Below are 27,186 nucleotides of genomic sequence, written 5' to 3' on the forward strand. Positions count from 1 at the left end.
ATCTAAACATGTGTCTACCTTAGGGTCATGGTTGTTGTGACACTGATGCTAAATGGCGTTTGAAGAAAACCCGTCAGCTGGCATGCAACTACTGGCAAATTAGTTGACGTATTCCCGCAGAGAAACGAAAAAATGTTGACGTGTTCCCGCACAAAAGAATGAATTCTTTTCTGGCCACTACGTCTAGCGTGAAGCCTATCTTTGACACTAACCACCTCAAGCGTTGTAAAAATGGCACAACATATTAAAATGATGCAATTACAAATAATGTAAGACAGAATGCCTCATTCAAATGATGCAATGACACATCATGTAATACACAATGTTACATTTAAATGATGCAATGACAAATTATGTAAGACACAATGTCACCGTTACAAAACATGTGCTCAGCCACTTGATGGGGCAAGCCAACTTGATGAAAAAGCGTTGGCTCCAGCAACTTTTTCTGTTAGGTGATTTCTAATCTCTTGAAGCCTTCATCATCCTAAAAAATTCTGTTGTATGGACATTAAAGTCAAGTGTCCCACCGGCACATACTTCAATCTATCGAAGGGACAGTGTGGTCAATATTGGGCGAGAATGGCCCGCAGCTTTGCGCAGATGCTGTTTTCTGCAAACCCTTTCTCCTTGTCGAATTTTCCAGCATCAGCCAGAGCAGTGGTGAAACGAGTGTATGTCTCCGAGTGTAGTGCCGATTCTGCACCAGTCACCGGCAGCTTTGTTTTATAGAGTAGAGCTTGGAGAAGGAGAGGCAAGTGTTCCGGCAGCTGATAGCGTTTCTCAGGCACTAGGTCGAGGCGATCAGGCAGCGTGGTGTATGGCAGCCTGGCCACCATGATGTGGCAGTAGTCACCGAGGGCTTGGGCGTGGTTCGACAGCAGTGCGGCATATGTTGTATGGTACAGCTCGTCGACGTTGCTGTCACTCACCAGGCCTAAATCCTGTAGTGGAAAGTAGTTTATCTCAGTACAAAGCTTAAAGTTTCGGCAACAGAGGTAAGCTAACAAACTTCCACCAGACATAGCTCTTATCTGGTGAAACATTACAGCCGCCAAAGGCCAATGTAGTACGTGCACAAATCAACACAACAAATGACACATACAGATAGTGAAACAAAGAAAAGAACAGCGGACATAATTTGTGATTTCTTAACTATAGTGTAATTTTTCTTAATTAAATAAAAAATGAGACCGGATAAAAATGAATCACCCGTTAGGTTGGTGAGATCCGAGCAGAGACACTGAACCAGTACCAGCAGTACAAACTTTGGTGGTAGCTTGTACTTGGTTGCGTAGGGACCTGAGAGTGCCTCGCACATTTTGGTGGCAAATCTGGCAACGATGTGAACGAGTGCCTTACGCACTGTGAATAAGTGAGCCAATACTACCAAGAGGACATGACGACCGAGCTGCCCAATGGGGTCTTCTGCTTGACAAAAAAGGCACTCGGGTGGTATGAGAGCCACAAGGACACCTTTATGCCATAGGATCACTTCATGTCTGAAATGGGGAATGGTTTCAAAGACTCTGTAGCAAAGAGAAAGGAAGTAGAACCAACGCCATTACTACGTGCCCATATTCCAAGAGAGACGTGCACGGCATATATCGAGACTGTCTTGAAGCTCTGAAAGACTGTCAAACCTTTACATGTTTGAGGAAGACATAGTTGGCCACCTATTGAAAAAAAAAATTGCAGAGAATGTACGTCACCTCCTCATCGACAAAGAGAGCCTTCGCACCGTAACCGACGTGATACCCCAGTGCCTCACATTCGAGACCCTGAAGATGTGACGTATGACTCCCAAGTTCGGTCGCGTACCGAATGTTACCGCCGTGGCGAATGTTGACGAATATTCGCCGTCTGATCTCGCGTCGGCAATACGCGAGATCGTTGGAGGAGAGCTCACTTGACGCGTTCGCTCAACGCCGCACGAAGCTACACTCATGCCGCTTCCCTGTCACCATCACGTGCCCATTGCCACAGCAGCCATCGATGACTACAAATACAGGTGGGGCTCTTCATAAAGGCCCGGCCTGTTGCGTGCCACCGAAGCAGCGTCTCCGGCATAGTTTAGCTCACACCCGCTGCCGATCCTGCACGTCCACGGAGAAGTGCTTCCACAAGCATTGGCGCCACAGAAACCCTAACCAGGCCACAAATAACACGTTTTGTAGCCACACATCACAAGTTCGATAAAGAAATTGTTATAAAAATCACCAGTTAACTGTTTCATGCACATAACTTCATTTCTGGAAAAAAGCAGGCTTTTATAAAAAATGACGGAATCTTTTGCAGAAAATAACTTTTTTGCCATAAACGAAAATTGGCAGATACCACATACAGTGGGAATCGATGATATGCGAAGCACTATTGAGGAAGGTTGATATGTTACTCTAAGATCAGCACACTGTTACGAGGTGGAGGTAACTGATGCCGTGCATGATTTACTTGTCATGATTATCATGTTTGGATGTGTCGTTTACGCTCGTCATTTGTTTACGTCACGTGATACGAAATTTAGTATATGTGGAGCTAGCGAAACGGCCGCGAGCACGCTATGAGCGGGGTATGTTGTCATGTTCCTACATGACATGCGTGTTAGGACTATCATGTTTGGACCAGTCATATACCTTCGTCATCCATTGACGTCACGTACGTACAACCAAATTTAGCATATGTGAAGCCGGCGAAACGGCTGCAAGCACGCTATGAGCGTGGTATGTTGTCATTTTCTTAAATGACACGCTTGTCAGCATTATCGTGTTTGCACCAGTCATATACTTTCGTCATGCATTGACGTCTCGTAACACCAAATTTGGTATATGTGGAGTTAGCAAAACGGCCGCAAGCGCGTCATGAAGGGCCTATATACTCCCATGTAGCGTTGACGCGCGCGCACGCTGGGCGCAGCTACGCTACCTTAGCCAAACGCGAGCACTCTATAGTCTGACGTCAGGCGCGACCACTGCGACCAGCGTCCGTCGGCGCGGCCCGACGGCAACTGATGCGAAATGCGACATGCTTCATATCGCCCCAATCCGTTACCCAGACAACGCTGTGCCTCCCTCTTTTAGTGACGAAGGGACACCGGACGCGCTGAAACGCGCATGCGTCAAAGCAATGCAGTGTGGCGCACGCCTGTGAGTACATGGCAAGACCGGCGCCTGGCGTGCCAACGCCGACGTGACGTGACGAAATGAACGCCTACCAGCACGCGGACCGCGTGACATCGAAATGCATTGGCGCCTTGATTTGTGGTAGGTAGTCATGTTCTCACATGACACACATTTCATGATTATCATGTTTGCACAAGTCACATACCTTCGTCATCCATAGGCGTCACGTAATACAAAATTGGGCGTGCGTGAAGCTAGCGAAACGGCCGTGAGCGCATTACGAGTGCGGCATTTAGTCATGTTATTACATGACACGCATGTCATGATTATCATGTTTGGATGTGTCATTAACCTATGTCGTCCGTTCGTGTCACGTAATACTGAGTTCGACACTTCTGAAGCTAGCGAAAAGCCACGAGCGCATCATGAGCGTAGCATGTAGTCATGTTGTTACATGACACGCATCTCATGTTTATCATGTTTGCACCAGTATCATACCTTCATTATTCATTCATGTCCCTTAATATCAAATTTGGTATAAATCAAGCTAGCGAAATGGCCACCAGCGCATTATGAGCACGGCATGTAGTCATGTTGCTACATGCCACGCATCTCATGATTATCATGGTTGCACCATTCACGTACCGTAATACCAAATTTCGTATATGTGACGCTAGCGAAACGGCCAGAAGCGCATCATGAGCGTGGCATGCAGCCATGTTGCTACATGGCACGCATGTCATGATTTTCATTTTAGGGTCGGTCTCTTGTGTTCGGCGTGCAATCACGTCACACCATGCCAGTTTTGCAACATGCCGTGTGAACGAAACTACCGCAAGAGCTACAGGACCATGAAATGTAAATCATGACATTCATGACATACATGTCATGATTTTCATGTTATGACTAGTCAAATATGTTCTTCATACAGGCATGTTATGCCACACCAAGTTCAGTATTGATACCATTTTCGAAACGGCCAGGAGAGCTAAAAGTCGTAGGCGGATAGATAGATAGATAGATAGATAGATAGATAGATAGATAGATAGATAGATAGATAGATAGATAGATAGATAGATAGATAGATAGATAGATAGATAGACACACTCAAAGTCGCCGAATGTCTGTAGGAAATGCTTCGCATTTAAAAAATTGCCCATTTTAGTTTGTGGGGTGCTGACGCCCCTTGTATTGTTGTTTGCGCCGCGTGGCGCACATGTATCGCCCAAAAGCCGCATTTAGGAGTGACAACCACCGGGTACAGTGTACTAGTACACTGTACACCGGGTAATAGTTGGCGTTGTATTCGCGTTGAGTACCACTATCATCATCATGGTTGTTACAGTGGTAGCGCTGGCAGTGACCCATGGCGGAAGCAAGCCTTGGTGGCAGGTAAGAGTTGAGCTACTCTCTCCCGCGCATGGCGGTTGCCGCGAACGGTTGTCTAGCGTGGGCCTTCGGCGCGTGGCACCGCGGTTATATACCGAGGGCCTGCGCGCCGGGGGCCCTCGTGGTAAGTCAAGCATTGGCGACGCCGCCTTGAGTATGTTATTGTATGTTCATTGTGTTATGTTGTTTGTATGGTAGCGTGTTAATTACGATTGATGTAACGATTCGGCGAATGATATCATCGTTGTAAATTGGTTAAATAAACGTGTGTATGTTGTTTGGTTTGTACCGACCGCGTCTACTGTGTCCGTTCGCTCCAAGAGCGTGGCGTGGCACTCGCTCGCCGTTTAGAGCCCCCAATATATATATATATATATATATATATATATATATATATATATATATATATATATATATATATATATATATATATATATATATATATATATATATATATATATATATATATAGTTACGGGGAAGATTTATTCACTGAGAGCTGGTCTTGCTAACGGCTTAAAGAGCGCACAGTCATGCAGGCCAAGGGGAGAAGCTCGAGAGTCCAACCCACAACAACCACGTTGTCGTCTTCTTCATTTGGGTGCCAATTCAGCTGTGTCGGGGCGACAGTTCCATACACGTATCATCACCCCTGCCCGTAAGGCACCGTCTCGGTGCCTGTTAAATGAGCGAGTCGGCGTTGTAGGGCTTGAAACGAGAAACATGGAATACTTCCGTTCTGGGTGCAGCAGCTGATGAGTTTGTGGTAGCGGCAATCTTGTAGGTCACAGGTGTGACCTGACGAATTACTCGGTAGGGCTCAGCGTATCGCGATAGTAGTTTCTCGTAGAGGCCAACACGTCGAGATGGGAGCCACAGGAGAACAAGAGATCCCGCAGAAAAAACGGCATCTCTATGTCGACGGTCATAAAGAGACTTCTGTGCTGTCTGCGACGCCGATAACCGAGCATGCGCTACCGTGCGTGCCGTGAGGGCACGGGTGATTGCATCCTAAGCGTACGAGGTGGAGGATGGGTGGTCTGATGAAAGCGGTGTGTCGAAGGGCAGTAAGGGATGACGTCCGAAGAGAAGATAAAAAGGAGAGTAGCCAGCTGTTTCATGACGCGACGAGTTGTAGACGAAAGTTACGAACAGAAGAGCTATGTCCCGATCAGTGTGGTCGGTAGATACGTACATGCAAAGCATGTCCGTCAATTTGCGGTTTAGGCGCTCCGTAAGGCCGTTAGTCTGAGGGTGGTAGGATGTGGTGAAGTTGTGACGCGTAGCACAAGATTGGAGTAGATCATCAACCACACGAGATAGAAAGTAGCGACCACGGTCTGTGAGCAGGTGAGTCGGAGCGCCATGCTGGAGAATAATGTCGTACAGCAGGAAGTCAGCAAAGTCGGTTGCGCAGCTGGTTGGTAGCGCTCGAGTGATTGCATACCGAGTGGCATAGTCTGTGGCCACTGCAATCCATTTATTTCCAGTTGTAGAAATAGTAAAGGGACCTCGCAAGTCCAACCCCACTCGATAAAATGGCTCGGCTGGAACTTCAATAGGTTGAAGAAGACCGGCAGGGGGAGTCGTAGGCTTCTTTCGGCGCTGGCAGAGGTCACAAGGTGCGACGTAACGGCGAACAGAGCGGTACAGACCCTTCCAGAATACTCGTCGTCGAATGCGGTCGTAAGTTTTGAAGACTCCTAGATGTCCAGAAGTTGGAGCGTCGTGGAATCGTCGCAGAACATCCTTTCGCAGGTGATGCGGTACGATGAGTAATTGATTGATATGATTGATTGATATGTGGGGTTTAACGTCCCAAAACCACCATATGATTATGAGAGACGCCGTAGTGGAGGGCTCCGGAAATTTTGACCACCTGGGGTTTTTTAACGTGCACCCAAATCTGAGCACACGGGCCTACAACATTTCCGCCTCCACCGGAAATGCAGCCGCCGCAGCCGGGATTTGAGCCCGCGACCTGCGGGTCAGCAGCCGTGTACCTTAGCCACTAGACCACCGCGGCGGGGCGCGGTACGACGATTAAAAGTTCCGCGCCGTCGGGTTGTAAGTTGCGGCGGTACAAAACGTTGTTTTGAAGCGGGTATCTGCTAAGAGAAGGGTCAGCATAACGCGATTGAAGGCGGTTAATGATGGTGAGCAGTGATGGATCTCGGTGCTGTTCGTCAGCCACGTTCAGAAAGTCAGTGATGGCTAAAACGCAGGCATCGGATTCCAAATCAGTGGAGCTAGGTGGATCAACAGGGTGCCGGGATAAGCAGTCAGCATCGCTGTGCAGCTTTCCAGATTTGTAAACAACCGAGAACGCGTAATCCTGTAATCGAAGTGCCCATCGGCCGAGTCTTCCTGTAGGGTCCTTAAGCGTCGACAGCCAGCAAAGCGCATGATGGTCCGTGATGACTGCGAACGGACGTCTGTATAAGTACGGACGGAATTTCGCAATAGCCCAAACGAGGGCTAAGCATTCCCGCTCAGTGATGGAATAATTTTGTTCCGCTTGCGACAAAAGGCGGCTAGCGTAGGCTATCACACGGTTGGTGCCATTCTGTATCTGAGCGAGTATAGCACCAATGCCATGGCCGCTTGCATCGGTGCAAAGCTCTGTTCGAGCCGCTGGATTAAAATGAGCCAACATAGGTGGTGATGTGAGGGCGGTAATTAGCGACGCGAAGAAATGTTCTTGGTCCCTTCCCCAAGAAAAGGCCACATTCTTTTTGAGGAGATCCGTGAGGGGCCTAGCAATATCCGCGAAGTTGAAGACAAAGCGGCGGAAGTATGAGCAGAGCCCAATAAAACTTCGAACTTCTTGTGTGGAACGCGGAACCGGGAATTCTCGGACTGCACGGACATTGTCAGGGTCGGGTTGAACACCAGTGGCGTCAACAAGGTGGCCGAGTAGTTTAATCTGCCGACGTCCAAATGAGCATTTCGACGAATTCAGTTGGATACCAGCGCAACGAAAACCGTCAAGAATTGCCGAGAGACGAGACAGGTGGCTTTTGAAGGAGGGCGAGAAAACTATTACATTATCCAGATAGCAAAGGGAAGTCAACCACTTGAAACCGCGAAGAAGAGAGTCCATCATACGTTTAAAAGCAGCCGGGGCATTGCACAACCCAAAAGGCATGACCTTGAATTGGTAAAGGGCGTCGGGTGTGATGAATGCTGTCTTCTCGCGATCGCGGTCGTCGACCGAAATTTGCCAGTATCCGGATCGAAGGTCAAGGGACGAGAAATAGTTGGCGCCGTGGAGGCAGTCGAGCGCATCATTAATTCGGGGTAAAGGATAAACGTCCTTCTTGGTGATCCGATTCAGGTGGCGATAGTCGACGCAAAGGCACCAGGTGTTGTCCTTCTTTTTAACTAAGACCACGGGGGAGGCCCAAGGACTCAATGAAGGCTCAATGACGTCTTTACTCAGCATTTTCTCGACCTCCGTCTGTATTACTTGGCGCTCAGCATGTGACACGCGATAAGGGCGTTTGTGGAGTGGACTGGCGTCGCCGGTGTCGATGCGGTGGGTTACGGCATTTATGCGGCCAAGGGATGGTCGTCAACGTCAAAGATATCCAGGTAAGAAAGTAGAACACCCCGGAGCGCAGCAACTTGGGAAGGTAAGAGGTCGCTGGATATCATTTTGTCGAGGAACGCCTTATTTTGCGACGTGATGACAGGTTTCGCCATGGTCTTAGTGTCGGGTGTAAAAGAACGAATCGAACATTCAACAAGGGTGGAAAGATCGGCTAAAGTGATGCCTTGGGGAAGCACTTGGGTCGACGTAGAGAAGTTCAGAACCGGAAGTAGCACCGTGTTGTTAGCCACAACCACTATAGCATGTGGTAGTGCGATGTGGTGCGTAAGGGTCAAATCAATGAGGGGAGCTACCAGATAGTCTCCATCAGGAACGGACGGGAAAGGCGACAGAGGAATGTACATAGCAGCCTGGGGTGGTAGCCGTAGAGATACCACGGATCGTAGCCGAGTGCGACTTGGAGGAGTGAAATCGGAGCACAAAGGCAATTCGAGCAGTAAGATACCGGTAGAACAATCGATGAGGGCGGAGTGGGCGGTTAAGAAGTCAATTCCAAGGATGACGTCGTGTGGGCAAGCATCGAGGACTGCGAAGAGAACGGAAGTGTGGTGGCCAGCAACAGTAACGCGGGCAGTGCACATACCAAGCACCGATGTTCGACTTCCGTTGGCAACTCGAAAAGTAGAGAACATAGCTGGTGTGAGAACCTTTTTCAGGCGAGATCGAAGTGTAGAACTCATAACAGATACTTGGGCACCAGTGTCAATTAGAGCAGTAACGGCGTGGCCATCAACGAACACCTGAAGTAAATTACGTCTTGAATTTGTAGCCGGTTGAGGGTTTTCGTTCCGAGTCGTCAACGCAGCGCCACCTCCAGGAGCTGCACTCGTCAGTTTCCCGGGGAATGGCCAGAATAAGCCAGTGACGGAGAGCGGCGGCGTTGAGGGGAGCGTGACGGCCGACCCTGAGGTGACGGCGAGCGGCTAGACCAGTTTCTTTGGGCGACGACGTCAGCGTAGGACGGTTCGGAGCGTAGAAATGAATGGCGAGCTGAAGGGTCCAGAATATGGTCATTCGGAGAACCGGGTTGCGAATAGTGTCCATGGTCCTGACGGCGATAGACATTACGAAAGCTTGGCCGGAAATACCACCTGTTGCGGCAATGGCGGGAGATGTGCCCAACTCGAGAGCAAGAAAAGCAGATGGGTCGATCATCGTGCGTGCGCCACTCAGATGGATTTCGGTAGCGTGGTGGAAATTGAGGAGTCGAAGCTGCCGAAGCGACAAGTGGAGCAGAGTGGTGGTCAGCGTTGTGGACGGGAGTGCTCATGGGCTGCGGCATAAGTCTGGCGGGCTGGGGAACCTGGACGCCCAGGTTAGCAAACTCCTGACGTACGACGGCTTGAATAAGCGAGACTGTTGTCCAGTTGTCTTGCGCAGGGGGCTGATAGGAAGCGGGTGCCATGGCTTCCAGCTCCTGGCGAACAATCCTTGCGATATTGGCAGGAGGCGCAAGTGAACGGGGCGCTGCAGAATCCTCGCAAGACAAAGTCGCAGCAGTGTTTGGTAGTCTCGCGATGTGGTGGGTCATTCGCCTGCTTTTAGCTTGCTCAAATCGCCGGCATTCAGATATGATGGAGTCGACAGTGGTGCAGTTCTTGCACATTTGTATGTTGAAAGCATCATCAGCAATGCCTTTCAACACGTTGCTGATCTTTTCCGCCTCGGACATGTTTTTGTCAGTCTTCCGGCACAGTGCCAGTACGTCTTGGATGTACGTGACGTACGACTCCGTCGATGATTGAACACGCGACGCGAGTTCCTGCCTGGCTGCCATCTGACGAGCAACTGACCGACCGAACAAATCACGAAGCTTTTGCTTGCATGTGTCCCAGCTGGTTAATTCTTCTTCATGCGTCTCATACGAGGCGCGTGCCGTACCCCGTAGGTAGAATAGAATATTTGCCAGCATAAGCGTTTCGTCCCACCTGTAGTGCTTGCTGACAAGCTCGAATAATGCGAGCGATTCTTCGACGTCCGTGCTGTCCGTCCCGTAAAACGTGCCAGGGTCGAGAAGATGGGGGGGGGAATCACAGGTGATGGAGCCGGCGCGGATGGCGAGGCCTGAGTGCCAGTTTCAGGCATCGCGGCTGGACAAAGCTGGCGTCCACTGCAGAGTTCCAGAGCCGAGTTGTGTGAAGACCCAGCACCTTCCACCAAAAGATGTTACGGGGAAGATTTATTCACCGAGAGCTGGTCTTGCTAACGGCTTAAAGAGCGCACAGTCATGCAGGCCAACGGGAGAAGCTCGAGAGTCCAACCCACAACAACCACGTTGTCGTCTTCTTCATTTGGGTGCCAATTCAGCTGTGTCGGGGCGACAGTTCCATACACGTATCAATATATATATATATATATATATATATATATATATATATATATATATATATATATATATATATATATATATATAATGTAACGAGGGCAGTGGGCATGGAGCTCGAATATAGAAAAGGAAGAAGACTTGCTGTGATCACAGGCCTGCGTTCAGTTAGCCCATGCGCTCAATAAAATTTTCGTTCGCCGAGTCAACTCCTGCTGGTTCAACACCCCGTTTCAAGTGGTGGAAGTGCTGGGATACATCTGGTCCTCACCCTGGAACTTCGTAGCCACACACTCCAATTACCTTCTGCGATGACTGATCCGGGACCGTCTCAGGCCACCACTCCAGGTCTCGCACCCATACCAGTCTTCTGCGCTGGCGCTCTCCGGCAGCGTGACCCCCCCCATATTTGGTGGCACAGAGGACCAAGATGTGGACAACTGGATTGCCGAGTATGAACTGGTGAGCGCGTACAATAAGTGGAACGCAGCCGATAAGCTCACAAATGGGAATTTTTACCTGACCGACGTGGCGAAACTATGGTACAGGAATCATCAAAGTGATTTCAGTACCTGGTCGGAATTGGCAAAAACCCTCTCGGAAGTCTTTGGACTTCCTGCTGTCCGCCGCCTTCGTGCTGAACAGCGCTTGCGTGGCAGAGCACAGAGAACAGATGAGACTTTCACGAGCTACATCGAAGATGTGCTCTTCTTCTGCCAGCTCGTCAACCCGGCTCTGGATGAGGCAGGAAAGATAAAAAACATAATGAAAGGAATCGACGATGGTGCATTCCAAATGCTTGCTGCGAAGTGTCCCCAGAGGTCGCCGAGGTGATTCAGCTCTGCCAAAGTTATGATGAGCTAAGTAGGCAACGTGCTTCTAGACGTTGCGCTGCTTAAGACACCGCGGACCTCTCATCCTTCGACTATCGCCATGACACTGATTGATATGTGGGGTTTAACGTCTCAAAACCACTATATGATTATGAGAGACGCCGTAGTGGAGGGCTCCGGAAATTTAGACCACCTGGGGTTCTTTAACATGCACCCAAATATGAGCACACGGGCCTACAACATTTACGCCTCCATCGGAAATTCAGCCGCCGCAGCCGGGATTCGAACCCGCGCCCTGCGGGTCAGCAGCCGAGTACCTTAGCCACTAGACCACCGCGGCGGGGCGCCATGACACTGCCGACCACTCTGCTTTAATGCCACTCATAAAACAATTCATGCGCGAGGAGGTCGCCCGGCAGCTATCTATAATCACCAGAACTACCGAGCCGATGACACCCTTATTGCCTTCGCTTCGCCAGGTCATTGAATCGCAAGTTGCCGAAGCATCGCCGCCAGCTCAGGCTACATCATCTGTTACCGCACCACTAACATATGCAGCCGCTGTTGCTCGGCCACGCGCTCCATCGTCTCCGGCTAACTACGAAGCAACTCGCCACGTTTATTCGTCGATGCCACCTGCCCGCTTGTTGACTGTCCCGTCTCCGGCTGTATACGAAACAACTCGGAACGTTTATATGAAGCCGCCACCTGCATGACCGTTTCCGGTACCCTATTCAGCGACAAGTGCCCCTGCCGTCAGCCAATGGCACTCTCCGGATAATCGGCCAATATGTTTTTCATGTGGCATTCCAGGCTACATAGCTCGTCACTGCCGCCGTCGCAGCTTCCCTTCTCATGACATCGCAGGGGCCTCACACTACATGCCCACTCAGCCACGATATCCCGTTCCTGTCGATCCACCTCTAGACGTACGCACAGGTCGCCACCCATCCGGCTCAAGCCATTCGCGTTCTCCTCGTCGCAGATCTATTTCTCCAATGTTACGCCGCAACAGCCCACTGCGAGGGGAAAAACTGATGGGCGCAGTTCCGGAGGCAAGAACTGCGTTGCAGCGAAAATTTCAAGACCTAACTGCTGTCCCCCGAACAGAACTCTATATTGATGGCATTAAGGTGCACGGACTTGTTGACACTGGAGCTGCCGTATCTGTAATTAGCGAGAAACTGTGCCGAAACTTGAAGAAAGTGACCACGCAACTTACCGACCTATCTTTGCAGACAGCTACGTCCCATCATATTCACCCTTCAGCTTTGTGCACTGCACAAGTCGTCATTCAAGGTGCGATGTACGTCGTCTCATTCGTAGTTTTATTCCGTTCTTCGCATGACGTTATCCTTGGATGGGACTTTCGTCAAATTCTGCTTTGGTCGACTGTGCTCGTTCCGAACTCCCATTATCTGTGCCGTGCTATGACCCCGACGATGGCGCTTCGTGTAGAGTGTTTGCTGCTTCTGACGTTGACATTGCGCCTTTCTCAGCTGTTGTTGTCTCGGTGTCGTGTGCCTCTCCCCCGAAATCACCTGTGTTGTTTATGCCATCGGTCCCATCTGCGTGCCGTCGAAATATCATGCTTCTGTTTGCCGTCGTCGTTTTTCGCAACGGTCACGCTGCCATTTATGTGTGCAATCCCTCGGACAGCCCGTCATCCCTACTACGTGGAGAATGCCTGGGAAGATACGAACCTTACGAGTGCATTCTTCCGGCTACTATACCCGATTCTACGGTTTCGCTCCCAATTTGTGCTGTCACTCCTACCAATACGCCTAATGTTGTTCTCGACGTATTCTCGGATGCCATCGACTTTGAGCTCGCACCAACTCAGCGCAAAGAGATTATAAATCTTCTACTCCGCTTTCGCTCTTCATTCGATCGTGACCAGTCAGGCTTAGGCCGAACCTCTGCGGTCGTTCACCGTAATGACACCGGTCAACAAGCCCCGCTAAGACAGCGTCCGTACCATGTGTCATCTGCTGAACGCCGTGTCATCAACGAACAAGTGGACGACATGTTGAAACGTGGCACCATCGAGCCCTCCAACAGTCCCTGGGCTTCACCGGTAGTTCTCGTCAAGAAAAAAGACGGATCCATCTGGTTCTGCGTTGACTACCGCCGACTCAACAAGATAACGCGCAAAGACGTATACCCTCTGCCGCGCATCGATGATGCTCTGGACTGCCTACAAGGTGCAGAGTTCTTTTCTTCGATAGATTTACGCTCCGGCTACTGGCAGGTGCCCATGGCAGAGGGTGACCGCCCGAAGACGGCCTTTGTAACACCGGATGGACTATATAAATTCGCTGTTATGCCCTTTGGCCTCTGCAATGCGCCTGCCACTTTCGAAAAGATGATGGATACCATCTTTCAAGGTCTGAAATGGAAAACGTGCCTCTGTTATTTGGACGACATTGTAGTATTTTCAAGCGACTTTGCGACCCACCTCAGCCGCCTCGAGCAAGTTCTTACGTGCCTTTCCACGGCGGGACTTCAACTTAACTTGAAGAAATGCCACTTCGGCGCTCGCAAGCTTGTAATTCTCGGCCATGTAGTTTCTAAGGACGGCATTCTCCCGGACCCTACGAAACTTAATGCAGTCGCGGCGTTCCCGAAGCCAACCACCATCAAAGAGCTTCGAAGCTTCATCGGCCTATGTTCTTACCTCCGGCGCTACGTCCGCAATTTCGCCTCCATTATCGCCCCCTTGACCAATCTTCTTGCCGGAAGTTCTGATTTGTCAGCGTGGTCGCAGGCGTGTGATGATGCATATCAGGAACTCCGACGGCTCCTCACCACGCCTCGCATACTCCGACATTTCGATTCGTCTGCTCCAACGGAGCTTCATACAGACGCTAGTGGTGTCGGGCTAGGGGCCATACTGGCCCAATGCAAGGATGGCTTTGACGAGTACGTCGTTGCCTATGCCAGCCGCACCCTCAGTAAAGCCGAGAAGAATTACAGTGTAACTGAAAAGGAGTGCCTTGCCATTATTTGGGAAATCGGAAAATTTCGGCCTTATTTATATGGACGTCCGTTTGATATTGTAACAGACCATCATGCGCTTTGCTGGTTATCTTCACTAAAAGATCCTAATGGTCGGCTCGCTCGTGGGGCATTGCGGGTACAGGAGTTCTATTCCGTGTTATCTACCGTTCTGGCCGTAAGCATTCCGACGCCGATGCCCTGTCACGTTCGCCACTGGCTTCAGAGCCTGTCGGCTCGCCTATCTCCACCAGTGCTGCCTTGGCCATCAGCATTTCGGACATGCCTTCCGAGCAACGCAAAGATGCTTGGATTTCTTCTCTTTTGGACTTGTTTCTAACCGGACGCCCGCTCCAGTTTCCAGAACGCTTCGCCGTCAAGCAGGACACTTCGCTATTCGGGATAACCTGCTTTACCGCCGAAACTACAGCTCGATGGGTCGTAAGTGGTTGCTCGTCATTCCCCGACATCTGCGCTGTGACATCTGTGCCACGTTCCACGATGATCCGCAATGTGGCCACGCTGGTGTGTTAAAAACATACACTCGCTTGCAGCTGTGGTACTACTAGCACGGTATGTACCGTTTCGTTCGCCGTTACGTAAGGTCTTGCCTTACGTGCCAGCGACTCAAAATGCCCACTCAGCATGCCACAGGTGTCTTGCAGCCGTTGCCATGTCCAGCACTAGCTTTCGATCATGTCGGGATCTACCTTTACGGTCCGCTTCCCTATACTTCGAGTAGCAGCCGCTGGGTCATTGTCGCTATCGACCACCTAACGTGGTACGCTGAAACAGCTGCGTTACCTTCTGCTACCGCAAAAGACGTTGCATGTCTTATACCGCAAAACCTGGTTTTAAGGCATGGAGCACCTCGAGAGTTACTAAGCGACCGCGGCCGCGTTTTTCTCTCCGATGCCATCAAAGCGTTGTTGAGCGAGTGTCGCATCATACACCGCACTACCACAGCCTATCATCCGCAAACGAATGGGATGACAGAGCGTTTTAATCGTACACTTGGGGATATGCTGGCCAAGTACGCTTCATCCGACCAGTCAAATCGGGATAGCATACTGCCTTTTGTGACATATTCTTACAACACTGCAACGCAAAGCACCACAGGATTTTTGCCTTTCTTTCTTCTTTATGGACGCGAGCCATCATCAACAATGGATACTATTCTTCCTTATCGAGCGGACCCTTCAGAGATGACTACCGTTTCTCGAGCAGCAGCACACGCTGAAGAATGTCGGAAGCTTGCTCGTGCGTTCACGTCACATGACCAGACGCGCCAAAAACATCGCCACGACGCGTCAACAACGCCCATGAGCTTTGCTCCGAACTCACTGGTGTGGTTATGGATTCCTTCTACTCCTCCAGGACTCTCCCCCAAGCTTTCGTCCAGGTACCATGGCCCTTATCGAGTTGTACGCCAAACATCCCCTGTCAACTACCTCGTCAAGCCGCTTGATGCATCTCCGGACAAGCGCCGTCGGGGACAAGAAATCGTACACATCTCGCGGCTCAAGCCATACCATGACCCTTCTTTGTACACCTGTCCTTAGGTCGCCAGGATGGCTCCCTCATTGCCCGGGGGTGATTGTAACGAGGGCAGTGGGCATGGAACTCGAATATAGAAAAGGAAGAAGACTTGCTGTGATCGCAGGCCTGCGTTGAGTTAGCCCTTACGCTCAATAAAGCTTTCGTTCGCCGAGTCAACTTCTGCCGGTTCAACACCCCGTTTCAATATATATATATATATATATATATATATATATATATATATATATATATATATATATATATATATATATATATATATATATATATCAGGCCCACCATCTACCGCGCCTTGAGGAAGACGGCAGCCGAAAGGCAGCGAACGTTACATGCCACATTGAAGTCCGAATTAAGTAACGCCATCTCTGTCGGATTGCCGAAAGCTTCAAAATGTGCGCCATTAAAAATACGACACGCTGGGCTCACGTGTCTCAAAAGGCAAAAAAATGAAGAAAAGATGTTTACCTGAGGGGTGAACTCCGTGCTGGAAAAAGGTAAAGCAATAGCAATAAAGAGCTTTTCTTTTTGTAGAAACACTGGCGCCGGTTCTGGTGCGGAGGTCCTTGGTTGTGAGCGATAAATCATTTTGTCTGACACAAAAACCGAGAAAGATCCAAACAAAATAAATAATAAAAATTGCCGGGTCCAAGAGAGGATAATATCTAGGCGGTTTACGTGGCAAGCAGGTATTATATCACAGAGGCACACGTCGGCTTGGAAAGACAGCGAAAATAACTTCATATGCTTGAAAATGCAGAGACAAGAACTTTCATGCTATGGAGACGTCGCAGAACAGGTATGCCAGTGCACCTTATAAACGCTGTATGCTGTTACCATAGAGAAATATCAAATGGGCAAGTTTGTTACCATGCGGAAGGTTAACCCTTGCTTCAGGGAAATCGGGAATTGAGAAAAGAGGGGGCAGGAAAGAATACAAAGAGTGAAAAGGAGGATAAGAAAATGACACCGGCCAATTTTACAAGGGCGTGTCAATACAGGGGTGCCCTTTAAGCAAAGAGGGAACCGCAGAGATGCACTTCGTGTTGGCTGTAGTGTCGAAATACTCAACGTCAACTGGAGCGCCCAGTTTCCCCTTTCCTACAAAACAAATATTTCACATTCAGTTTCTTTTGTGAGACATGACCATAAAATAATGCATTGCTATGTCAGCATTTGTCTATATGCCAAGTTGTACAAGCGAATGAATAGGCGCACCTTGTGATTTCGGTAGGCCTTGTGCTTGAGCAATGCCCCATCCGACTCGATCACCAGCATCTTGACCGTAGGCGCCGTCTTGGCAGTCGAGTTGAATTGGGGACAAGAAAGCTGGGCCATGGCCATGGCCCAGTCAGGTGTGACGTGCGCCAGGTGCATGGCTGCCTCGTCCCATTCCACTCGAAAGCCCAGCTCTCGTCGCAGCAGTTCGCACAACCGGGACACCGCCGCCACGTGGGATTCACTGTCACGTGAATACACCACTTTCACCACTGCACAGTTGAGATAAAAACACACACTGAACTCCGAAACAGAAAGGTTTCCAGCTCAAAACTGACACTCATGCTTCAACCTTGTACAAACGTTGTTTTATTGCAGTAGAATTGTCGTGGTGATCTGTGTGAACATTTCCGAATATATTCTATAAGGGTGGCTAGGCAGGCTTCTTTAGTAAGTACGCATAGTTATTGGAAACAGTGCGTAAACAAGATACATGAAAGACCACACAACACAGGGCCCATGTTGTGTGGTCGTTTCCGTGTACTGTTTATGAGCTGTTTGGAATATAGTTTACAGTACCGAGCTATAGTAAGATACAATTACCTTAAAAAAAAATCCGGAGAAGCTCTGCCCAGACGGCCGAAGCGTGGCAGCTGATCGTCTCCGCGATTGAAGAAGTAGTTCCACTTATGCGTTCAGCAATCCTTTACAAATGCGGGATTAATGGTCGCCGCGATCACGATGTCGTTCCGGAGCGCGGGCCCGCGATCTACAGACTGGAGCGCCACCAGCGTACAGCACGGTATCTGCAACCACCAAAGATAAGGCGGCCTCCGTGCCGCTATGGAGACTAAGAGATGTTACTTGACTCGTACTTGACTCGTTCTTGACTCAAGACAGTCTTGCCGCTCGCCATAAATAGTTCTCGAACTTGCGGACGACTTGAAGGCAACTTAACTCGGTCGAAGTCAGGGCAAGTTTCAAGTCAGCTGTGGGGCTAGCTTGAAAGCGACTTCATGCGTTATTCCAACATGGCCACCTCTCGAATGGATGTCGCGCGGAGGGTGGCGGCTTTTGAGTTTGCTTGCCTCGCCATAAGCGTAGCATTTTCTGAGGCGCACTGCCTGCCGAAGATTCTTGGACCCGCTTTACGTGACCGAGTACATCCGATAGAGCTGTACGACGAGGAACGATTTTACGCACGATACAGATTCACGAAGAACGTCATGCGGCAACTGCTGGGTATGTTGCCGCTCCGTGAAAGTGGGGACAACCGAGGACAGCCTGTGCCTCCAGTGTTACTGCTACTGATGGCTCTCGGGTTTTACGGCGCTGGCACATTCCAAACAGTCACCGGGAATCTCGTCCACATTCCGCAGTCGACAGTTTGCCGCGCAGTAGGAAAAGTTGCGCTACTTATCGCAAAGCACCTGTGCGCAATGCCGGTGCGCTTTCCGCAGCCGGCAGCACTTTCTATACTTATGCGGGACTTTTATGAAGTGGCTCAGTTCCCTGGTGTTACAGGCTGTGTCGACTACACACACGTGCGTATTAATAGCTTCGGTGGGGACGACGCCGAAGTGTTCCACAAACGCAAAGGCAATTTCTGTTTTTTTATTAAACACGATGACAATTTCCGCCTCTTTCGGTACAAAATTTACTCAGTGCTGTGTCTGTGTGCCTCGTCTATCCTTTCGTCCTGTCTAGGGCACTTATTCTCGCTCAGAAAGACATCGCTTGTAGCACAACGCTACGTAAAATTCCGCACATATAAAAAAGAGGTGACCATATCACGGGTTTTTTTTATCCGCTTCACCATCATGCAGCGAGACACTGCTGCACTCCGCGAAACAGAATTCTGCTGAGGGCAATGTCCTGACACCCGCTTTTTCTCGTGTTTACCAAGCTCAACGAAAGGATACGAATAACATTTGTTCCCAGAACTTGTTTTTTTTTTCATATATAACTGCGACCTAGCCCACTACAGGCATGCACACAGGCGAACAGAAAGGCAAATACCATGAAAATTGCGTCAACTCGTGAGCCAGGTCAGCACAAATACATGCCAAGGCGTTCGATTGAAAAAAAAAAACGACGGAAGAAGGCAACGCGATTCTTGTTTCACCTCCAAACAAGCAACCATGGAGAAACACCCCGCATTTGGGTGGCCACTAAAACCAGCGGGCAAAGAACGCTTTACAGAAGCAACACTGCGCATGGCTGTGACGGCAGGCACCACGTGCCACTCGTTAGCCGTAAAATGGCAGGAATATGCTTGTGGCCCTTCGTTTTTATAGTTATTTTAAAACGTATGGTCTTTTTTTTGATGTAATGCATGCCTTACGCGAACAACTTCATTATTACCCTCGTTAGCAGGCGAGCAGCGAGTTTCTGCTTTGAAGCTCGTTCTTGACTTGACCAAGCAAGACAGCCTGAGCATCTATGAAACGTGAAGGCTGACTTGGGCGTTTTGAAGTCCACTGCTTGCTTCACGTCGACTTGCTCTAGTTAAGGTGAAGTCGCGAGCCAAGTAACATCTCTTTACTCCTACCCTTTTATCCCTCCTCACCCCCATCCCTTGTGAGCTACTGTTGAGGTGTCGCTGACTGAAGCAGACAGTTACTGGGCTCACTTTTCTCTTCCTTTCTCTCTTAAGAATCACTTCTCTATAGAAAGTACTGCCGGCTGCGGAAAGCGCACCAGCATTGAGCACAGGCGCTTTGCGATGAGTAACGTAACTTTTCCTACTGCGCGGCAAACTGTCGACTACGGAATGCGGACGAGATTCCCGGGGACTGTTTGGAATGTGCCAGCGCCGTAAAACCCGAGAGCCATCAGTAGCAGTAACACTGGAGGCACAGGCTGTCCTCGGTTTTCCCCACTTTCACGGAGCGGCAACATACCCAGCAGCTGCCACATGGCGTTCTTCGTGAATCTGTATCGTGCGTGGAATTGTTCCTCGTAGTACAACTCTATCGGATGTGCTCGGTCACGTAAAGTGGCTCCAAGAATCTTCGGCAGGCATTGCGCCTCAGAAAATGCTACGCTTATGGCGAAGCAAGCAATCTCAAAAGCCCCCACCCTCCGCGCGACGTCCATTCGAGAGGTGTCCATGTTGGAATAACGCGTGAAGTCGCTTTCAAGCTAGCCCCGCAGATGACTCGAAACTTGTCCTGACTTTGACCGAGCCAAGTCACCTTCAAGTCGTCCGTAAGTTCGAGAACGATGTATGTTGACCGGCAAGACTGTCTTGAGTCAAGAACGAGTCTAGTACGAGTCAAGTAACATCTCTGCATTCGTGGGTTACCCCCGTATTCTAGAACGTCCCTTCAGTCAACGCTTCACCTTCACTTGAGAAAGCCGATGGAAGCGCCATCTGTAGTAACGGCAAGTCACTGCATATAAGGAATAACCTGCTGCGATTTTTTGAGTAGCGCAGCGTCATTTTCAGCCGAACAGTGGCGCACTGCTCAACTTCGTCAAGCGAAGGGTGAAAGTCGAGTCGAGGAGCGTTTGTGATTACGGGGGTGGGAGGGTAATTGAAAGGTCGCCTTTGAAAATGAGAACAACTAAATGCACGCGCGAATGCACTGGAGTTGTGAGAGAAGCTCATGTGTTGAGATGGACCCTGGATAGCTGTGACACAAACGCACGAGCAACGCCTGCTAACTTATTGATGTTTCTTTGTGTGAAATAAATTGTCAGCAGTGAAATTGTTCTACAGATGTAACACAAAACATTGTTAAGGTGTTTAAAAAGCACCACAAGGCCATTGCGAAACGGGCAGCACAGTGACAGCGAAAGCTGGAAGAGAAGCCTTTTTGGAGCCTTTTTAACAAACTATTTGGGTAACTGCTACAAGTAAACTCTCAGGGTACCCACCACGCCATAAATAAGAATTATTGTGTGGTGGGGCAGCGCCTACTATGCCATTATTTGTCATTATTCGGAAAAGCGTGGTACCTGCTGTGCCATTGTAAGACATTTTGTGCACAAATATCTTCGATGGCGGCAGTGGTGGACAACTACGGCATCAGAATCCAGCTTTATTGTGATCTCACAACAGCTTTCACTGTAAAAGGCCTATTAAGTGAACACATTAACAGAAGCAATGATGCATTGCGCCAGCCGTATACCAACAGTAAGAACACCCCATTATGGACGCCAGTGCGAAAAGCCAATGTGGTTAGACTGCTGTTGCATTTAAAAGTGTTCATAAATGGAGCACAGCTTACAGTGCTGTTACTGGCATGCGTAGTATTTGATTTGTGTAAAATTTTGTGTGAAATTTGTTCAGTTACATGAAGTTTTTTTTGCTGTGCCACTGCCGTTGCTCGCACCTCAATATCATCCATTGCAAACGCTCCAAAGATACATACAGAAATGCTCTAAGGCAAGAACTGTCAATACTTATACGCACTTCACTTCTTTCCTTTACTGCATAATAATTTTACTTTGCATGCAGCCTAAAATACGCTGTAGTAAGGCTTGTTAGTGCATGTCCCTTATAGTTGTTTGCTAAAATTGAGGACAGTTACGCTCATTTGCAGGGCAAGTTTCAGGGCACGGTGTGGTACTCTTTATTCAGGTGGGGAAGATCAACGCTTTGGTTGATGCATGTGACTGGCGTGTTGGGACAGTTCTATTTAACCTTACCGCCGCATCATAAGCTTTCTGGAAGTTTCAGAGTTTCACGTATACTTTCCAACATCATTCAGGCGTGAGAATTTTCAAGCATAGACGTCTCGCATATCTGCAACCTAAGGGAAGAGCTTTAGATACCTTGGAGCCGAACCCTTGGAAACACGGATAGGTGACAGAAAGTTCATCTTGAAGGTCATGCCTTACCATGGCGGTCCTGTTTTTTGTTGTTTTTTGTGTTCTTTTTTTAATGCTCGTGTTTAGGAAAGCTGTTTACATTATCGGAGTTTCTGGGTAAGCCAACAATACATTGCATAAACCGCTGCCGAAAATAGGTTTGCGGTGCCCCTTTGGCTGCCCTCTGCCCCCCTCGCCCTACAATGAAAATTGAAATTGCGCCTGGAATTCACAGCACCACTGTGTTCGGGAAAAATAGCCTCCATGTGTCCCGATTTAGACACTGCATCCACCACTCACATCTGCGATTATTTTCCTTACGGGAAATATAATGTATAAGCTTAATTTTCATAATCAAAAGTACTTTTCGCGAACATTCTTATTTTTTTAGCAGTTTCACATGCCGAACAACTACTGACCAGGTGGTCCTGCATCCACTCGATACTTGCGGTACGTAGCAAGAGGTGAGGCCAGGATGAACGTCTTGTTGCGTGCCAACCTGTACCGACGCCGCACCCAAATGGCACCCAGCGCAATGAACACAGCTGCAACGAACAGCAGCGGGAGCAGCAGAAGCCACAGCAGGCGACTCCACAGGGCTTCGCCTGTCGGCTCCCCGGAACCTTCTAGAGCTGCACAAAACAAAAATTTCAGGTACACGATGATGGTGAAGATGCCTTCCAAATCAGCTAAGAAATTCTACCATGCTGCTTACTTAACACTGATTAAAAAAGAACCACGAAAACAAGCTCAAAAGAACCAATTGTAAAAAAGAAGATTTGTAAAAAAGAACAATACAAGAAGAACAACACAAGAACAGCTTACAATGTAATCCAGTGTTCCAAAACATTTACATTTATGCACGTCCGATTGGGGTTGGGCAGACAAAGAAAAGCATGAAAATTTTAGTCTGTGCTTAGAGACCCTCTGCAACATTTTTTTATGTTTCTGTAGTTTTGTCCAAAAAGATTCGAGAAAACTTTTGAAAAATATTGAAAAACTACTGGATTCAATTCTTATGATACTTTCGTATTAAAATTCGCTTCATATCCAGAATTTTGCTATTCACACAGCTCTAGTGCTTGCCCATCACGTGTTCCGAAGCAAAACGCATGAACAAAAATATTGGCCTCGCATCTTCTCAGGGTTGAATTCGAGTAAACACGTCGCAGAGGGTTCGGTTATAGCATGAATGTTGCGTATTTGGGTATGGTTTTGGAATGCTCAATTGTTATTTTTTCTTTAATATTCTTATTTATTGAAATGAGAAAAAGTGTTGCCTTTAACGTCAAGCGACAGAGAAGACGCCTTTGACTGAATCCCTAACTCGCGATCCAGTCCCCACATATACGGGGTGGCCAGTAAACAGTTGTGCAGAGCGATCAGTCGTTTTTTAAAGACGATAGTCTTTCTTGGGGACCTTCAACGCAAAAATTTTGGTCTGTCTCTCTGCCTGCCTGCCTGCCTGCCTGCCTATCTGTCTGTCTGTCTGTCTGTCTGTCTGTCTGTCTGTCTGTCTGTTCACTTATAACGGCCCCGTGTACTTGAAACGGCTGACCCCATCCGCAGCGCCCACCAATGTTGCTCAAGACTTAGCGTTCATACTTGTGCAATTGTTAAATAAAAAAGCAATTATTGCGCATGTCTGGGACACCAAACAACACGTATATATTCTGCATGTGCGTCTTTTACTAGAAAAGGCATACATAAGTAATTTCAAAGATCATAACGCTTATCATGCTGCGCTGACCATTGTTATGCCTGCGAGTACGCAGCGAACGTCCATGCCTCGGAAAAAGGAAATCTGTGTCAAGGCCAACACGCGAGCCCGCCTGACGCGATAAACAACTTAACGGCGTCATCACGCGATGGCGCCTTTCTGCTGCGCACGTGTAGTGAGTCACCTAAGCCAGGGAGCCCGTCGAGCAAGCAACCGGCGCCTTCCTGTCTGGCGGGTCTGACGCATTGCCTGGCGACGTCACTCGTCCTTGGGTGCAGCCACCTGCAGCGCAGCCTCTCCAGATTCGATGAGAAAGAATGACGCGGCCCAGCGGCGACCCCATTGGAGGAGTCAGCCCTCATGAACAGCGGCGCTTCTGGTTGGACATTTGTTTTCTGAAAGAATCCACCCGGTGCATAGAAAATAAGCCCTGCGGCGCGTCGCGAGCAGCCGTCCTATGTGAGAGCAGACATGTGTGTCGCAGTTGAGCTATGTGTTAGCAGTCCCATGTGAGAGCAGACATGTGCGTCGCAGTTGAGCTATGTGTTAGCAGTCCTATGTGAGAGCAGACATGTGTGTCGCAGTTGAGCTATGTGTTAGCCGTCCTATGTGAGAGCAGACATGTGTGTCGCAGTTGAGCTGTGTGTCAGAGTTGAGCTATGTGTTAGCAGACCCATGTGAGAGCAGACCTATGTGTTAGAGAGGAGAGCTCGGCTCTTCGGTTCTCTAAGCTGTCGGCCCCAGTGCCGAATTTGTAACGCCTCTGTATATATGCTGTACATAAACCTTGTTTAATTCACCGTCGTCTCGTCCGCTCGTCTATCGGCTCTGCGCAGAAGCAGTCGCGAGCTGAGAAACCTACGCTACCAAACTGCTGGTGACCTTCCCGGCGGAGTTCGAAGTAGTGGCGCCTTCGGGACCGTGTTGGCGTCGCCGTCTTTCGAAACAGTGGTTGCAGCGGTGAGAGTCGTGGCGCCCTTCGTAACGTCATCGGAGGCGCGCTTCGCAACACCATGCAACGCTTGCACGAAAAGGCGAGTGTTTCCAACGCTTTGCTAAGACGAGACGGTGGAGGCACCTACCCGTCACCTTGCGCTCTACCCTTTATCACCTCTGAGACGGGCTCGCGCCTGTCTCAGAGGTGATAAGGGGTAGAGCGCCACGTGCTTCGTTTTCGAGGAGAACTGCCAGATGACGCTCATGTCTCAAGTGTGACGTGACTTGAGCTCGTTCGCTTCCGCTGCACGCTCGAGGCACTCTAACGCAGCGCCTCCAGAATACCATTCACCGACTTTCTTGCGCAGAACATCGAATAAATGTTTTGTTCACTCTCTCCACACGCAAGACTATCGTCTTTTGACGTCATTTGCAGATTAACATGAAGATACGGGGCCATTTTTTTACTAGCAGATGGTGCCTGCGTCGGCCTTGCAAGGCGAAAGAGGGGAGGGGAGCGACAGTTTAGCGGGTGCCTTCCTGGGTCAGCACGAAACGCGAGCATGCGCAGTGTGGGTTTGGACGTGCGACTAAGAAATGCTTCGCATTTGAAAGAATTCACATTGGTTCTTTTTTAAGGTGCGAAGCATTTCTTTGCGAACTTCGGTGACATTGACCACATCCCTCTATCTATCTATCTAGCCACCTAGTACATTTAGCTCTCCTGGTCGTCTTCATAATGAGATTCATGCAACAATTGGTATAGCATAACATGACTGTATGAAGAGCATAAGTGACTAGTCATAACATGAAAAATTAGGACATGTATGTCATGAATGTCAAGATTTACATGTCATGGTGTGGCTGTGCTTGCGGTGGTTTCGTTCACATAACGTATTGCAAAACTGGTATGGTATGAAATGAATGCATGGCGAACATGAGTGACAGGCCCTAACGTGGAAGTCATGAAATGTATGTCATATAAGTCATAACCCATGACTGCACGCCACGCTCATGGTGCGCTCGCAGTCGTTTCGCTAGCTTCACGTACCAAAATTTCTATTACGTGACGCGAACGGACGACGAAGGTCATTGAAAGGTCCAAAAATGGTAATTGTTAAATGCGTGTCATGTAAAACATGACTACGTTCTATGCTCACAGTGCACTCACGGCCGCTTCGCAAGCTTCACATATACCAAGTTTGGTGTTACGTGACGTGAATAGATGATGAAGGTAATATGACTGGTGCAATCATCATAATGATGACACACTTGTCAAGTAACACTATGACTACACGCTACGCTTAAGGTGTGCTCATGGTCGTTTCGCTGGCTTGATATACTCGTACACAGAACTTAGTTTTACGTGACGCGAATGAATACGGATGTATATGACTGGTGCAAACATGATAATTATGATATGTGTGTAATGCAAGAACATGACTACATGCCACTCTTTTGATGTGCTTGCGGCCGCTTCGCTAGCTTCCCCTACACCAAATTCGTTATTACGTGACGCAAATGCTTGATGAAGGTATATGACTGGTGCAAACATGATAATCATGACATGCGTGTCATGTAATAATATGACTACATCCCATGTTCATGGTGCGCACACGGTTGTTTCGCTAACTTCTCAGATAACAAATATAGAATTACGTGACGCGAACGGACGAAGGTAAATGACACGCCCAAACATGATAATCATGACATGCCTGTCATATAAAAGATGACTACACGCTAGGCTCATAGCGTGCTCGCGGCCATTTCACGAGCTTCACATATACGAAATTGGGTATTACGTGACTCGAATGGACGACGAACACAAATTCCAGGCACAAAAATATAATAATTATGACATAAAAATCATGTATGGCATTGTTTAAGTCTGTCTCGTAACGTTGGGCTGATTTTATAGTTGCACATGAACCTTCCTCAGTCGTGCTTCCCATATATTCGATTCCCACTGTACGTGGTACCTGCCAATTTTTTTTCTTGACACAATTAAACGCAGTGTTACTTTGCTCCCTGTATTGAGATGGCTCCCTAATTGCCTGCGTATGGAATCAAGCATCGGAAAGTGATTGCACGACAAGGACAAAAAACAAACAAGACCTGCGCATTTCTACCGATAATGCTGTTACATGCGGCGGGCTTTAATTACACACGAAAGAAAACAAGGTAAATAGTGCTTGCAGCCATGGAAGAAGGAAAAAGAAAGGAGGAATTACTACGTCACACGAGTGAATCTAAGTGAAGCCTGCCATGCCGGCCCAACACGTGACGTCTGAGCATGCTCTAAGCTCTAGTCCTTTCGGTGGCGTTCCGCTTTCGAACCTTCTGCATGAACCGGCCGGTCTGCGCCGAACAAGCGCGTTTCGATTGAAAGCTACCGGGTGCGGCACCCCGAAATCTCGTAAAATATCGCTGCTTGCGTGATCTGACCGCAGAAGGTCATGTGTTGGGCTGACATGGCTGGCTTCAAAGAAGGTTGGCTTACCAATGTTGGCAGCGTGACGTAATGTTCCTTCCTTTCTTTTAGATGCGAAGCAGCCTTCAGAGTCCCGTGTGTAACACCGTACGTACGTGCCTGCGTACGAACGCGCCTCAATGCGTGCTGCTCACCGCAGGTGTTGGAGTGGTGCCAAGTAGGTTACGTCACAGCGG

At 48.9% G+C, this 27,186-nt stretch overlaps 1 protein-coding gene across 2 annotated transcripts in view; it reads right to left on the reverse strand.

Moving 5' to 3' along the window:
* Nucleotides 1-287: 287 nt before the first annotated feature.
* Nucleotides 288-27,186, reverse strand: part of LOC119163181 (uncharacterized) — an 81,669-nt gene continuing 54,770 nt past the window's right edge. For both annotated transcript variants that reach the window (XM_075884731.1, XM_075884730.1), the window contains 3 exons: nucleotides 22,283-22,495; nucleotides 17,046-17,317; nucleotides 288-944 (listed from right to left, as the gene is read on the reverse strand). In XM_075884731.1, coding sequence (XP_075740846.1) covers nucleotides 567-944; nucleotides 17,046-17,317; nucleotides 22,283-22,495 — 863 coding nt within the window. In that variant the 3' untranslated portion in view covers nucleotides 288-566. The remainder of the gene's footprint in view (nucleotides 945-17,045; nucleotides 17,318-22,282; nucleotides 22,496-27,186) is intronic.

The sequence above is a fragment of the Rhipicephalus microplus genome, unplaced genomic scaffold, assembly GCF_043290135.1.
Source record: "Rhipicephalus microplus isolate Deutch F79 unplaced genomic scaffold, USDA_Rmic scaffold_45, whole genome shotgun sequence".
In the NCBI taxonomy this organism is placed as follows: domain Eukaryota; kingdom Metazoa; phylum Arthropoda; class Arachnida; order Ixodida; family Ixodidae; genus Rhipicephalus; species Rhipicephalus microplus.